Below are 15,322 nucleotides of genomic sequence, written 5' to 3'. Positions count from 1 at the left end.
TCCACGGCACACGACAACATGAAGATGTGGCTGGAACTAGCCAAGTTATCAATGCACTGTCCACTGTCATTTCAGTTACACAAAGAAACATGAAGGGCTATTAATAACAAAATGCCTTCTACTTGTGTATATTGTTTATAACCCTTTCTAGCACTTCATTTATTCTCTTTTCCCTTTAGGGCATTTTTTCCCTCAATTTGGCATTTCTATGCCAGAACAAAAATAGAATGAGGTTCTTCTTAATAGTATCTCATATATTTTCAGGCACATACCAAAAGCAAACCCATTGCCTTCAAGTCGACTTTGACTCATAGCAACCCTATCTATAGGACAGAGTAAAACTGCTCCGTAAGGTTTCCAAGGAGCAGCTGGTGGCTTCGAACTGCAGACTTTTTGGTTAGCAGCTGGGCTCTTAGCCCCTGTACCATCACGGCTCCTTTGAGGCATACGACAAAACCAAAAACCAAACCTGTTGCCTTTGAGTCGATTCTGACTCACAGCAATCCTATAAGACAGAGCAGAACTGCTCCATGAGGTTTCCAAGGAGCTCCCTTAAGGCACATAAACTCAAAAACCAAACTCACTGCCATCAAGTCGATTCTGACACACAGCGACCCTGTAAGACAGTGTACACCTGTCCCATAGGGCTTCCAAGGAGCAGCTGGTTGATTCGAACTTTTGGTTAGCAGCAGAATTCTTAACCACTACGCCACCAGGACTCCTTGAGGCACATTGTAGGGGCTAACTACAAACACTTAGGCAAAAAAAGAATGTCTCCTCTAACCTCTACAGGTGAGGGAAGGGGTGCTAAGGAAGAAATTGCTTATCACTGGGTCCCACAAAGTAGGAAATGGGACCAGTTCATGGAGGTCTATAAATTGTTCCATGTGGGTGAGAAGGATACCCTAGAATGCACTAACGGTTCAGCTCAGGGGCATTGCACAGAAATCCTAGTCAAGGGGGAGGACTTGGAAGCAGAGGACTCTTAGAAGCAAAGTCACGAGGGCACCAACTGCAGCAATGCCAGAGGGGGTCAGGAGAAAATGCTGAACAAGAGACTAGACTTTCTGACTGACATGAACAAACTCACTTTTCAAGAGATCTAGAAGGAGGCAGACAAGGACTTCAACTATGATGTGGCAGTAGAAGGATAACAGACTCTTGGAAAAAGATGGGAATTTCCAAAGCCAAGACCAAAGGAACAGCCTGAAGACATAAAAAAAAATAAATAAAGGGAGCAAAAAAGGGGGAAAAGTCTACTAGTTGGTACCCTTAGTTCTCTCACTCTGCAATCGTAATTAATTACACCCTTGAACGTGGAATCTGGGTGGGAGAGGGAGTCCCTAAGACAAAGAAGTGGATAAAAGAGTGGTTTTAAAAAAGTTGCTCAAGGCCAAATCAGTTGCCACCAAGTCATTTCTAACTCATGGCAACCCCGTATGTGCAGAGTAGAACTGCATTTCATAGAGTTTTCAAAGCTGTGACTTCTCAGAAGTAGCTCGCCAGTCTTTTCCTCCAAGGTGCCTCTGGGTGAGCTTGAACCACCAACCTTTCAGTTAGCAGTTCAGCGCTTCACTGATTGCACCACCCAGGAACTCCTACTCAAGACCAGTAGCAACGAAAACCCAATATGGCCAGGGTTAGGCTCCAACAACCCCAACCCAGTGAGATCAAGTGCAGACCCCACCTTCTCACGGCCCTTCCTGACCCCATTTTGACACACACTGGCAGAGCAGGACTAGACCAGTCAAGCCATCCCCTGAGTGCTGACTCCTCAGCCCACATGACATCATCTCTCTCTCACCACACTAGAGATAAATGGAGTAAGAAGCCTAGGTTCCAGGTGCTTTTTCTTTGTCTTCTTTCTAACGATATTACATCCTAAAATGGAATTTAACCCAAGACAAGGCATACTTCTTTTCTTAAAAGGTGAAAATTAACTGCAGTTTTGTCACTATGCTCAACCACCTGCAAAAGCTAAATGCCTAATGGTTTCAATAAATAGACAACAATATTCCTTGTGTGCATTTTATTACACAGAGGCACTCTGGTTACATCGGCAAATTTATGGACAATAAATATCACCATTAAAAGAACATAAAACATTTTCTTAACATGATCATGTTGCAGATTATTTAATAGAGTGCATCATGTCAATTTCTGTTTGTGGGAAAGTAATAAGCAATTAAAATGTGTCCCGGTTCACCTTTAACTAGAAGCCCACATAAACATGAGGCCATCTCCCTTTGTACTGTTTGGCAGGCTGTTTCACATTAAGTGCTGCAGGAAGCAAAAGTGTATAAAATAATAATCTTCGGCTCTCAGGCTAAACAAAGGCCTTGGGGGTTAAGCCTTTCTTTCACACTCCTCCCTGCCATCTCCACTCTCTCTGTCTCTAGAGACCCTATAGGACAGAGCAGAACTGCCCCACAAGGTTTCCAAGGAGCGGCTGGTAGATTAGGAACTGCTGACCTTTTGGTTAGCAGCTGTAGTTCTTAACCACTGCACCACCAGGGCTCCTTGGGTTTCTTACCAGTGAGGAAATACTAATCCTTGGTTATTAAGATCTAACTAACATCGGAAAGCAACAGCCCTTTCTGAACTAAGAAGGAAAAAGAGCCCTTTAAATTAGATTCAGAAACTTCCTAACTCCAGGAACTATCTGAAACAAGGCAAAAGGTTGAGAGGATTTCAAAGAAAATTTTTCCTTAAATCTAGAAATAGGTACAAAAACCTCAAAAAGTTTCATCTCCTCGGTTTCCACAAGAACAGAGAGAAGTTTATCTTGCTTTCTAAAACTTCAGAAATATGAAGGTAGGTGGGGCTTCTCTACACGACCCCTGGTCTAAATGATCTACTTAAACTTCTTGGAAAATCAACGTATAACCATGATGCTTGCGAATGCTTAGAGTGCCAATCACTTGATGTACTTTCTACTAGTCAGCGGCCCAGCAAATGTATAATCATCCCATTTTACAGATAAGGAAACTGGGGCTCAAAACAGTACAGAAACTTGCCAGGGGCTCTGGAGCTAGTCACAGAAGTGCAGAACTTGGAAGTTTACTGCAACTTCTTACGTTCTTTCCACCCTCCCAGGTTTCTCAAGCTGGATTCACATGTGGGCCCTTTTTAAAGGAGCAAAAATTCTCACAGACTCCAAATATAATCTTAAATGTCCAAGACTCATCCTTGGTGCCAAACTAGAGATCAAATTGCCAAAGAACATCTCTATTTTCTCTGCCTCTGTTTTAAAAAAGTTTACCTAATATAACAGGGGTAGAGGAGATAATGCAGCCATAGACATTCTAGAGGGTGTCTTCACTCTGGGTACTCCCCCTCCCACATCGGCTCCCAAAGCCCTAGTTGATTATGTGGCTTCCTGGAAGGTGAGCCAGACTTGGCCAGTTTCTTTCTTCTTTGCAGACATACTCGACTTTCTACTCAGTCAATTCATTCAGCAAATATTTACCGAGCGCCTAGTATGTGCCAGGCATTGTCCTAGGCACTGGATATAGGGCAGTGAATAAGACAAAGTATTTCAGTTATGGTGATCAGTAAAGTTCTCTCTGTGAAGGTGACATTTGAGCAAAGATCTGAAAAAGTGAAGGAATGAGACATGCCAGTATCTGGAAAAATGATGTTCCAAAAGAGAAGACGAGCTTAGTAGGTTCAAGGAACACACTGTGCCAGAAAATAAACAAACAGATGAGTGGGGAGTGTCAGGGCTACATGGTTAGAGAAGTGGCTATAGGTCTAATCACAATTTGCTTCCTGCTCAGCACTGAAGAAAAGGTGCAACCATGATTTCCAGTCCTCTACTGACAAAACCTGAATCAGTATGGCTTTTAGGAAGCTACTGCACCCGTCTAGAAGTATCTGTCATTTTACCATTTCTCTCTCTCCACCCACTTCTTCGGAGCTCTGGTGGCACACTGCTTAAGAGCTACAGCTGCTAACCAAAAGGTCAGCAGTTCAAATTCACCAGCTGCTCCTTGGAAACCCTACGGGGCAGTTCTATTCTATCCTATAGGGTCACTATGAGTCACAATCGACTCAACGCAATGGGACCCAGTTCTTCACTGAAACCGGGCTCTACCTACACCTTTGGGAGATAACGTGTCACCTTAACAGCTTTGTGTGCAGTGTGAGGTAACTTCTTTCACTCTTTCCTAACCCCCCACCCTAAGCAAGAGAATGCTATATCCTCTATCCAGGCTAGAAATCAACAAGCTTTGCCCATACTTAACTAAAACCAGTGATGATGTTTCTCACAGGTAGACAGTATAAACTCCAGTACCTTCTCAAAGGGTTTTGAAGACTGTCTTCCTGGCTACTTCCTATTACAGTAAAACCTGCGAAAGCAGGAATCTGTGTAAGGCGGAAATCTGTCAGAGAAGGAAATCTCAAATATTTTCTGCTAAAGCGAGTGACAGGAAAGTGGTAAGACTGCACCCTGTCAAGGGCAGAAAACTTGTTAGATCCGGAAAAACGAGGCAGTCTCATTGAGTGCCGGCTCTACAGGTTTCACTGTACCTCTATCTGTATTTGTTGGTGTTGTTCTTAGGTGTCATCGAGTCAATTCCAACCCATAGTGATCCCACATGACAGAGTAGAGCTGCCCCACAAGGTCTTCCAGGCTGTACTAGTTACAGGAGCAGGTCACCAGGTCTTTCTCCTGCTGAGCCGGTGGGTGAGCTCGAACTGCCAGCCTTTTGGTTAGCAGCCGATAACTTAACCATTGTGCCACCAGGGCTCCTTAACAGTTCAGAAATATTATGATCTCTAAAAAGTCAAAAGAATAAGTAAAACCAAAGGAAGAATTATAATCATTTTTAACAGTGGCAGTGACACTGGGGGTGTACAGCAGAGGGGGCACTGAAAGCAGGGAGAAACTGGCAGGGACTTATCCTCAAATCGTAGCCTTGGCATCACTATCTCCCCTCCACCACAATCCTTCAACTCTACCACTCACTACCAGTGAATGCTGCAAACTTTTCATTTATTTAGTGGTGTTTGGGAATAAAAAAAATTAGACTAATATTTTATATGCAAGTCTGAAATTTAATTCCCACCTATATTTCAGTAGTTCTACACTACGTAAGTCTTACAAGTCACACTGGGTCTTGAAATTAATTTACATAAATCCGAAGTATCAAGTTCTGTCCCCATGTGTAAAACATGGGTAGTAATTGCCTGTCAGGAGTAAGGCTCTGGTTAATGAGGTAAAGAATCCAGTTTTTCATCCCGTAACTGCTGTACTTTAAAACCTAAAAGTTGCGTTTTGAGTGTCCTTTTGCCTTTCATTTTCTTCTTCCCATATACAACATTTCTTGCTAACGATTTAAATGTTGGGAAAATAACTATCTGATGATGAATACCTTTTCCGAAGTCTGTAAGGACTCACGTGAACTCTTCAGTGAAAATGGACAACTCATGTCCAGAAAATCACTAAGACAAGTAAGCACAATTTATGCCTATATTATAAAGGCATCACATTATCTAAAAGAAGAGACCACGATCCCATACATATTTCCTAAGTTTCTACAGTGACACTTTCCATTCTTGCTTTTCAGCATGAGTCCTGTGATTTCACAGTAAAGAAACGTTACGGAGTACCTAAGAAACTAATCCTTTGCATGACTATAAATTTTTACACCAGCAAGTGTATGCTTCTCTGAAAATTTATAAACCAACTAGATACTAAACTGAGATTTAGATACCCAACTTTCTGCACATAGTGAATCTTTCCCAAGAGGTTATGAATCCCAAGGCAAAGCCAAGCTTTAGATCCTTTCTCATAACACTGACAAGCCCTTTGTTTGTCATCATAGTCCAAAATCACTCAGGGTATAAATGGACTTCTTGGCTGCTTTTCAAACATTGACAACAATAATACTAATAAAACACCATGTTACACGTCTCTCCTCCTGTCAAACTTAACACAAATGCAAACACATGGGATCCAGAACCAGGAAGTTTTTCAATTAAAGCCCTTGAGTGACAGGAAAGGCAAATGTAACTCCCTGGCTTCGTGTACTCAAGGCTAGCGCTGGCAACTAATCTGGGAGAAAAATTCTCTGGCAATTTTAATAATGCAAAGAGCCAAGTCTTTGCTCCAAATATACCAGTAAAGCTGACCAGAATGAAGATCTACAATTTCTGAAAAAAAAAAAAAGAGTATTTCTTCCTTGGCATCTTGAATTCTGTAAGAATCCAACATTTTTGTTGGCTTCCCATCAAAAGGCTGATCAGAGCAGTAAGAAGCAGTAGGGGGATGGGGTGGAACAGGGATGGGACCTGGGACTCGGAATCGCAGCACATCCTCCTACAAGCTGGGCAATGTTGGGCAAGTAGCTTAACTCTGTTTTCAGTTTTCTCTACTGTAAAATAAAATATATTCACACCAAACAATCACCATTTTTGTGGAATCAAAATAAATGAAGTTACAGATGTAAAATCATCTGGCACATAGTAAACACTCAAAAATCGTTATTTTGTAAATACTGAGATCTTTGCCCAGTTAGGTATGTCAGATAGCATAATGCACTCTTCTGTTTAATTAAGTCTGTAGAGAGTCATTTGACAGTATATTTGAAGCTAAATGAAATCTATGATGTGCCAGGAAATGAATTTTCTATTTTCTGTGCTATTTACTGGTCAGAACATACATGAAGACAAGTATTTGGTTTCAGTGTTCGAATTGATGGACGGATGGATGGACGGACAAACGGACAGAACGATGGACGAATGGTCCTTTTGGAATGTACTTCTAAGACTATGAAAATCCTTGCAGCAAAAACAGAGAATATTCTCAAATCCCAATCTATCGTATCTTTCATTTCCGAACCAGGGATTCGAAAGGAACTAGATCAACATCCCCACAGCCTGCAAGACTACTTTCTCCTCTTAAAACACTACTAATTGAGGTCTTGGGTTTTATCCTCTATAGAAAATATTCTGAAGTTAAAATACTTAATGTTCACATACTTACACGTCAGCAATAACACAGACCTAATAAACTTTCCAGAAACACATGAAGGAAAATATTACGATTTTTGCTAAAATACTTCAGAGCAGCAAAAGCTTCAACCCTTACCTGAGGGTGGGTCCATTCTATATTTATTCTCTTGACACCAACCAACTGGTCGAAGTCTGTAATCCAAGTAAAACAACCACTGGTCATAGGATTCAGTGTCCTCCAATCCCACATAGCGAAGGCGTAATCTTCCTCCAACATTTTCAATCACACTAACTATCCAGTACTGAAAAGGGTTCTGAGAATCCTGAAGTTCTATTAAGGAATCAACTGTAATGAGGTCTATAGGGCCTTTCCCTCGCAGAGGCTGTTTAAACAGAAGCAAAACTCCTTATTTTAAACTTTAAGGTTCTCATGGAAACAGATGACAGCAGAAGATAATATTTTTTCACACTATCATCCAAGCTATTGGCAAACAGTCTGGTACTTCCCTCCACCCCCATCCTTTCAACAACCATTACCCGATCCCCGTCCCTTCCTCCCACACACACTTTCATTTTACCCAATTCTGTATCCAAAAACAAAAATCACACATAAATAGAAATTAACAGTTTGTGCTAATTTCTCACCAAACAACCACACTTCCCAGATAAAACTGCATTTGTCAGATATTAGTATGTTTTTAAGAATTCTACCCAAATTTCCCTGGGGCTAGAAAACATGTAGTAGTAAAATATCTACTTTCCCAATACATGTATATAAAATGGGGCTATAAAATTATACCAGACATTTGTCTTAAGATGATCACTACTCTAATAGCCAAGGCACTCTCATACTCGGATTATGTGAGTAGAGCATGCATATGTACAGAGGACATGTCTAATACACATTCATAATCTGCTAAATTAGACTATTATGTAAAGTTATTTCTATATTTACCTGATGGTTAGCAGGTTTAGAGAATAGGTAATCACTGCCCCATCTAAGAAAACTTTTCAGCATATGTTATATGAAAAGGGTGTTTATGCTACCAGTCTTGTAGGCAAATATGTTTAAAAATTTTTTTAATATAGAAAAAAAAATTTCCATTTGTAAGGGTAAACAATCATCATTTTGATTTATTAACCAAACAATAAAAATGGGTGTTAAGATTCAATAAACAAATGCAGCAGGCAAAACTTTCACCAAACAAAACCCAGTTAACTGCATTAGGCGGTAGTTCTCTAAAGTATATACATATACGCATTTATGAGACAAGGAAAGGTTAAACTTAAGAGAATAATGATATGGTCAAAATTCATACTGTATTCCTTGTTATTTGTTTGTATTCCCTTTTTTAGGGGCATTCTTAAAACAGATTTGGCAATTCAATAATATTTCTGACAGTACATTTCTCTTCTTTCATACAGCAAATATAAAAACATTTTATCATAAATTATTTTCAAATGAACCATCAAGAGCTCAGATTAACTATTTTTATTTCAGCACCTTAAAATCCACTTAAATGTTTTCAAATATGGTTAGCCACTTCTCCTCTTGTTTTTATAAAGTAGGCTAATTTAATTATTAGTTAACTCATATATGTTCAAATCTTGGAGTTATCCTTCTGAAATGGCATACTTAATGGAGCCATGTATCACAATAATCCAAGAAACCATACCAGAGCACATATATGCTTAGTTGTCACCTCTATAAAACAGTTATTTTACAGCAATTTATTTACACTGACTAACACAGGACCAAGGCTTAAATTCATAGAAGAGTGGAAAAACATCCTAACATACTATTATTTTAAATTGCATTCACATGGAAGCAAGTTTGCCATTTATTAATTTTATCACAGATGAACATTTTTCAGTGCTGTTAGAATCCGTAACCTAAGTAACTCAGGAAAGAACAGGTAATTAAACTGTTCGGATATGAACATCTGTGTGTCCCCATGTTATCTGGAGAAGGATATATGCAAAAATGCTGCTAGATTTGAGCTCAGGTAACTGTGCTGCTTCAGATATATAAAGCTGTAAAACAATAATACATACACCTTCCAGTAAGTTGGCGGGTGCTGTCCGTGAACCAGTCAAATCACGTATGAGAAATTCTGTCCAGTCTGTGTACTTCTCTTTGATTGCTGATGAGACAAAGGAGAAAAAAAGCTTCAACACATCAACAAAATACCTCATAAATGTAAAATCAGAGCACTTTTCTATAAGTATATAATATTCAATTTTTTTTTCTTTTTTTAATTCTAAGCACAGTGCTGATGTACCAATACTGAGGGAATGAATTTATCAACGAGTAATGACTTAACACCTAATGACTTAACACCTGCCGTGTGCCCAGATTTTGGTGTGCATCAAGGAGATTAAAGAAAGGATATATGACCTCTTTAGAAATTTGCTTTTTATGAACAATAATTAACAACCACAAAAACAGAAGATATTATAAAGCATATCATTCAGGAGGTTCCAAGAAGAAAGAGGTCAATGGGGACTAGGAAAATCAGGGAAAATTTTCCAGGTAGGAAAATAAAACGAAGTCCCGAGTTATATAAAAGTTTATACAGGCGAAGAGACTTTCAGACTTGGGGGTAACAGCATACACTAATGAGAGGGATGCTTTGAGGGTGGAAATGGACAGCAACGGTACAATCATCAATCAGATGTTAAATGGTGGAAATAAAATTACAGGCAGCCCAGAAAGTCAACACAGAATTTTAGCAAGCAGGAAATTCCTGCAGAAACCCCTCAGGCAGAAGTTTTGAATGGACTCGAGAGTCTAAAACGGGGGAAACCAAGTAAGAAGCTTCCGCAATAATTTAAGCACAAAGCACTAGGGCCCAAAGTAGGGGTGAAAGCAGTGTGAACAAGGAAGGAATGTATCTGACACAACTTTTGAAAAAGAAATATCCAGCCTTGGATGCCAACATTCTACAAGTGTTTAGAACCCAAAATCTAAGAACAGTGTGACTTCTTAGCATTTCTCCCAAGTTACAAATCTCCAAAGACTCCACTAGGTTACACTGTCAGCCCCTGAGAGGCCCTTGCCTTCTGAGAGTATCACAGGATTTGCAAAATCAGCAAAAGTGAGGACAGCATATTTGCCCCGGGTTCCCATGAGCCCACACTGTGTCTCCGACCTTCACGTCATATGAAGCTCCAGCAGGCAGGTGAGCACCCCTAGAAAACATTCAAAACTTAAACTTTATTAAAGGTGTAAGACTCAAGTGACTTGTATACTGTTTAGGTTCTTCGAAGGTATGATATAGTTATTTCTGGCTCAAACTTAAGGACATGGGGTTATTACAAAAGGGAAAAACACAGTTATGGATTTGGGTTCCGATGCAGGCGGTGCTATCACTGTAGCCAATGTATCCCATGTAGGCGGTGCTATCACTGGTTATATGTCTGACTGATTTACTCAATTTCTCTTATACACTGTTCCCTCATCAGTAAAACGGCGCTAATAACATTTTCCCTATAAGCGTGTTATACGGATTAAAGAATAGAAATAATATAATAGTGCCTGACACACGCTGAGCAATTAACAAATATTAAATTATTACAATTCCTACAAATTCCAGATTGAAACTTCCAACAAACTTTTTGGCCAGTGAGAAAGGGGAACAGCAGCCCTACCTGCTATTCCAATCGTTAACCTACACATGAATCAATATCCTCCCTAAAAAATAAAAAAAAATATATTTTTTTACATGAATCAATATCCTCCCTACCTCCCACCAATTATCATAAGACCAAGAGACAAATCAGAAAAAGGATGCCAATCACATAAGCAAGGTTGGAATGCTGAACTTTCAATTTAAAACAATGTCCTAGCCGCTACCCTACTTATAACAAAGAGCAACTTTAACCAGTCATCCTCTTTTACTACTTGATTTCTTTTCTCAAATAAAATACCATCTTCCTTACTTTATACATACATACTCAGATGGAAACATATATTTGTGGCAAAAATTGTGTTCTCAGCCATCATTAGCAAATCATGTTTAATGATTTCTACCATTTTTAAATCAGCCCTACTGCATGCCTAAAGTGATTGAGAAGACCAAAACAATGGCGAGCAAGATAAATTAATTATAATTTGTACTCATCTTATGCTTTACAAAGGCCTTTCATTTATTTTATAGCTTTTGGAGTTCCTAATAATGCTTTTTTTTTTTTAATAATGCTATGAGGTGGTTGTTCTTAACTTTCGTCCAAATTCATAGAGAAAACAAGTGCCAGAGCCAATCTCAAACCCAAGTATTCAGATTTCAATCTTACATGCAGTCTCTTTCTCCTACAGTCTATGACTCTCCAAAGCTTTTACAACAGATAAATCAATCATTTAAACTGCAGGCATGATAGACATAATAAGTAAATAACGGTCTAAACAAAAGTTTAAGGAATACAACTGTACTCAAAAAATATTCATTCCATATTTTGTAATGAAATTCAGTATCACAAAAGAAGACAATTAGCACACTCGAGTGATAGACGGCCCTATGCTTGACAGAATCTATGTCTATATTCACTATAAGAAGAAAGTTCAATTTGCCACTTACAGCTTGTTTCTAATATGCATGCAATCCAAGGTAATACTTCAGTAAAAATTTTAAAACTATGCAGGCACCCTATGAAGACCTTGTACGATGCTTAAATTGTCTTGAGTCATGACAAAAGAACCCTAGAGAAGGCTCCAAAATTTACATCTTGTGAGCCCTCAGTTCCAAAGGTCCTCTAACTTTCCACTAAAGTGTTTCCGCACAAGACTATGATTCAGTGTTCACGTGCCACAGAATATATGGGCAAATTACTCTCTGTGGAAACTACAAAGGCACACAGATCATTTTCGGTTAAAAAATAGAAAGAAATCGTTCTCAGGAATTTTGATAATTTTAAAAGAAAAACTGTTTCAAGTCAACTTTTAGTTTTTAAAACTCAACTTGCGAATGTACAATAAATCTATCACAACAAATACTGTCATAAATTAAAAACTACATGTGACAAATTTACAATTTCTAGTCACTGGACTTATTTTAACCAATATTCAATTTGGTAAAATCCTAGTACAATAAAAGTTGCCTGTTAATTCCTTAGTATTTATTGCAATAGAAGCTGATTTGCATTGTTCCATTTGTTCACTTTTAACTTCTAACTACAAACAGAAAAGCTATTTACTGTAGAAACACATCTCTCTTCAGGGACTCAAAATCAGAGGAGCATGAACGTAAGAATAATCTCCCGCAAATGTAAAACAATTCCTTGCCCTACGGTCATCATCTTTTCATTTGAACTGAAGGACTGATCCACATATTAAACGTCAGAAAATCCACAGCCTGCCATGCACCTAACTACAACATCAAATGTAAACTTCTGTGGAAGGAAAAATAATAACATAACCTGCAATTTCAGGTGGAGGAAAGTTTACTCACATTGTGGGTGGGGATGGCCATTTTCCCACGTTTTTAGTTTACAGAGGGAAAATCCTACAGGTCCATAAACATAAAATCTTATCAACTGAATATCTACTTACAGCCTTCTCATAAGCATTTTTTTCAAAGCTCTATTCCGTTACAATATTATAAAAACATTCAATTATACCTTTTTAAAACTCTGAGTTGCATTCCAATAACGCCTTACTTGGGGAGAGGAAGCTACATCTCACTGAAGAAAGCAATCGTGAGCATGAGTTTCGGAAAAAGAGAAACAAAGACACATAAACACTTTTTGTAAGGACATTTAGAGATGACCCTAAAAGCCCACAAAAGCTATTAGGATTAGAATGCCATTTGTAAAAAGGGACCCAAATAAAAGGTGGAATATGACCACTATCTTTTTCAGAATTTGAGAAAACAGTAACAATGGTGGATTTCAAGCCCCATCAGGCACATGTAAACATAAATGGCCCAATGATTCATCACTTCTCAAAGATGTCTTCTGTGGAGAATGGTCTGTAGGTACAAAGCACACCCTCAGAACTGCTCCTTAGGGCAGCTCCTGAACAATGAGCCTTGCACTAGTGTCAAATGAAGACTATGTCAGCCCACGCCCCTAAACTCTTCTTCCCCAGATGCCAAGTCCAACAGCCAGGGCCCATGAGAAGACCAGCTGTTTCATGCATCTCAGTTCATTTGAAAAATGAGAAGTACAATAAACAGAAAGGCTACTTTCAGACATATTCCAGGTAAAAGAAAAGGTGTTTTAGCCATATTCCTCTGTTCTAGACTACAAACACTTAGAGGATTTTTTGTTGTTGTTATTGCCCTTTCTGGGCAAATTTCTCAACCCACTTTTAACCAATCCTTCTCTGAATTTATTCTGCCATTATATTTTCATTTACAATGGTACATTCTTGTTTTTTGTTCTTCTATAATTTTTTTTTAACAGATGCAATTTTCAAAATTTCTCATTATGGTAATTAGAGGTCTCCCTCCCCTTTTTTATTCCCTAGATTCTCTCTGATCCCTGGGGACTGTTATTACTGTTTATCTCCTTTCTTTCTCATGTCAGAGGCTTTCTTGAAGTATACAGTGATCCTGATCAAGTATCACTCTTAAATGTGAGATATCAGAAAACCTCAAGGTGAGAACTGTGTACTGGAGTGGAGATGTTTTACTCAAAGAGTGAGTGTTAGGATAACTCTCGTTCTAGGAAGCTAACTTCCAAACTAGCTTCAGTGATTCTCCTCAGACATTACTGTCAATTTCTTCTTAGATTAGCCTGAGGTATAAACATCTGGTTTCTAGTCCTCGGTTTTATCACTGAGGCAAGGAGTCCGTGGACTGTTCTGACCAGAGACATCCCATTAAGCCCTGTGATTTCAGGCCAACATGGGACTCCTACCTACCACCTAACATTCCAAGTCCCCAGTCTCAGGGGGTCTGAGGTAACCTCCTCAGCTGCAGCCCACAAGTGTGTTCTGCGCTGCAGCAGCCTCCACAATGTATCAGCACCCACCAAGCCTTTGTCAGCATTCAGGCTGCCAGAAACTTTCTGAAATTTCTTTTCTGTGCCAGCCCGCCTTTCTTTTGTTTGTTGGTTTATGGGGTCTTTTTTTATTCTTTTACAATCATTTTAATGGGCCCTCTGGAAGAAGAAGAGGTAAACAGGAGTGCTCGATCCACTGAAACTCCTTCTAAAAAAAAAAAATTCTAGCTCACAAGAAAACTAACTGGGCTTTTACAACAAGATGTTGGGCAGCACCCTTCGACTTACCAAGAAAGTATTTTTAACACCAAGTTTGCTAAAGAAAAGAGGGGGCAACAGTGAATCTGGAATCACGAAAGGAAGCATTTCTAGTTACTCTCAAGTAGAAAAAGCTACAGAGCTCTTTTGCTTGGAGGCCTTTAAAGAAAAGAATGGTACATAAATTTTTCTATAAATATACGGCTCAAATTAAATTGTACCTACACAGAGGACTGATCATAAAATGATTCAACAGGATTGGTAAGCTCCTAGTATGTAAAACTGACCACATTAGAGACTATCCAAGTTCACACGTATAAATAAAAGCATTCCTATCTTTTATAACAAATACAACTCAGATGAAAATATAACTTGTGAATGTCATCAAATTATACTGCAAAACCTGTGAGAGCCGGAACTCAACAGGACTGCCTTGTTTTTCTGGATCTAGCAAGTTTTCCGGACTTTGACAGTCTTACCACTTTTCTATCACTCTCTTTTAGTGGAAAATATTTGAGTTTCCCTTCTCTGACAGGCTTTCGCCTTACACAAGTTTTGGCTTTCACAGGTTTTAGTGTATATACATATAATTTTATATATACACACACACACATTTATATACATGCATAAAATGCAAAATAACTAGTAAAAACCAGGTCAAGAAAGTGGTAGAATATAATCCGTAGGAATAATAATATTAGCTCATTAAAAAAAAAAAAAAGTTGCCTTCCAGTTGATTCCAACTCATGGTGACCTCATGTGTTTCAGAGCAGAACTGTGCTCTACAGGGTTTTCAATGGCTCTGGTCTTTTGGAAGCAGTCACCAAGCCTTTATTCCAAGGTGCTCTGGGTAGATTTGAATTACTAACCTTTCAGTTAGTAGCCGAGTGCTTGCACTGTTTGCACCACCCAGGGACTCGACTAGCTCACATTTATTATGTGCCAAACACTATGCTAAGAAGGTTACATTTATCTTCTTATGTAATCAATCCTCATAACTGTCCAATAAAGAAGCTGCTTTATATGGCCCCACAATAAACTAATTTCAATAAAAAGAAAATCTCTTATTCTCATTCCCAATAATAAGGAAAACCCTATGCCAAGAGTAGAAGGTTAAATAGCAACCAAAACCCAAACCCGTTGCCGTCACATCGATTCCGAC

The 15,322-nt window shown here is 38.9% G+C and overlaps 1 protein-coding gene across 9 annotated transcripts in view; it reads right to left on the bottom strand.

Annotated features, from left to right (window-relative positions):
- SFMBT2 (Scm like with four mbt domains 2) overlaps positions 1 to 15,322 on the bottom strand; it is a 267,557-nt gene that overhangs the window by 112,262 nt on the left and 139,973 nt on the right. For 8 of the 9 annotated variants that reach the window (XM_049882021.1, XM_049882015.1, XM_049882022.1 and 5 more), the window contains exons 5-6: positions 9,016 to 9,104; positions 7,097 to 7,343 (exon numbers count right to left, since the gene is read on the bottom strand). In XM_049882021.1, coding sequence (XP_049737978.1) covers positions 7,097 to 7,343; positions 9,016 to 9,104 — 336 coding nt within the window. The remainder of the gene's footprint in view (positions 1 to 7,096; positions 7,344 to 9,015; positions 9,105 to 15,322) is intronic. The other variant, XM_049882023.1, reaches the window with a different exon arrangement.

This window comes from Elephas maximus, chromosome 4, assembly GCF_024166365.1.
Source record: "Elephas maximus indicus isolate mEleMax1 chromosome 4, mEleMax1 primary haplotype, whole genome shotgun sequence".
Classification (NCBI taxonomy): Eukaryota; Metazoa; Chordata; class Mammalia; order Proboscidea; family Elephantidae; genus Elephas; species Elephas maximus.
The sequence above is the reverse complement of the archived record's forward strand: the minus strand, read 5'-3'. Positions and strand labels throughout refer to the sequence as shown.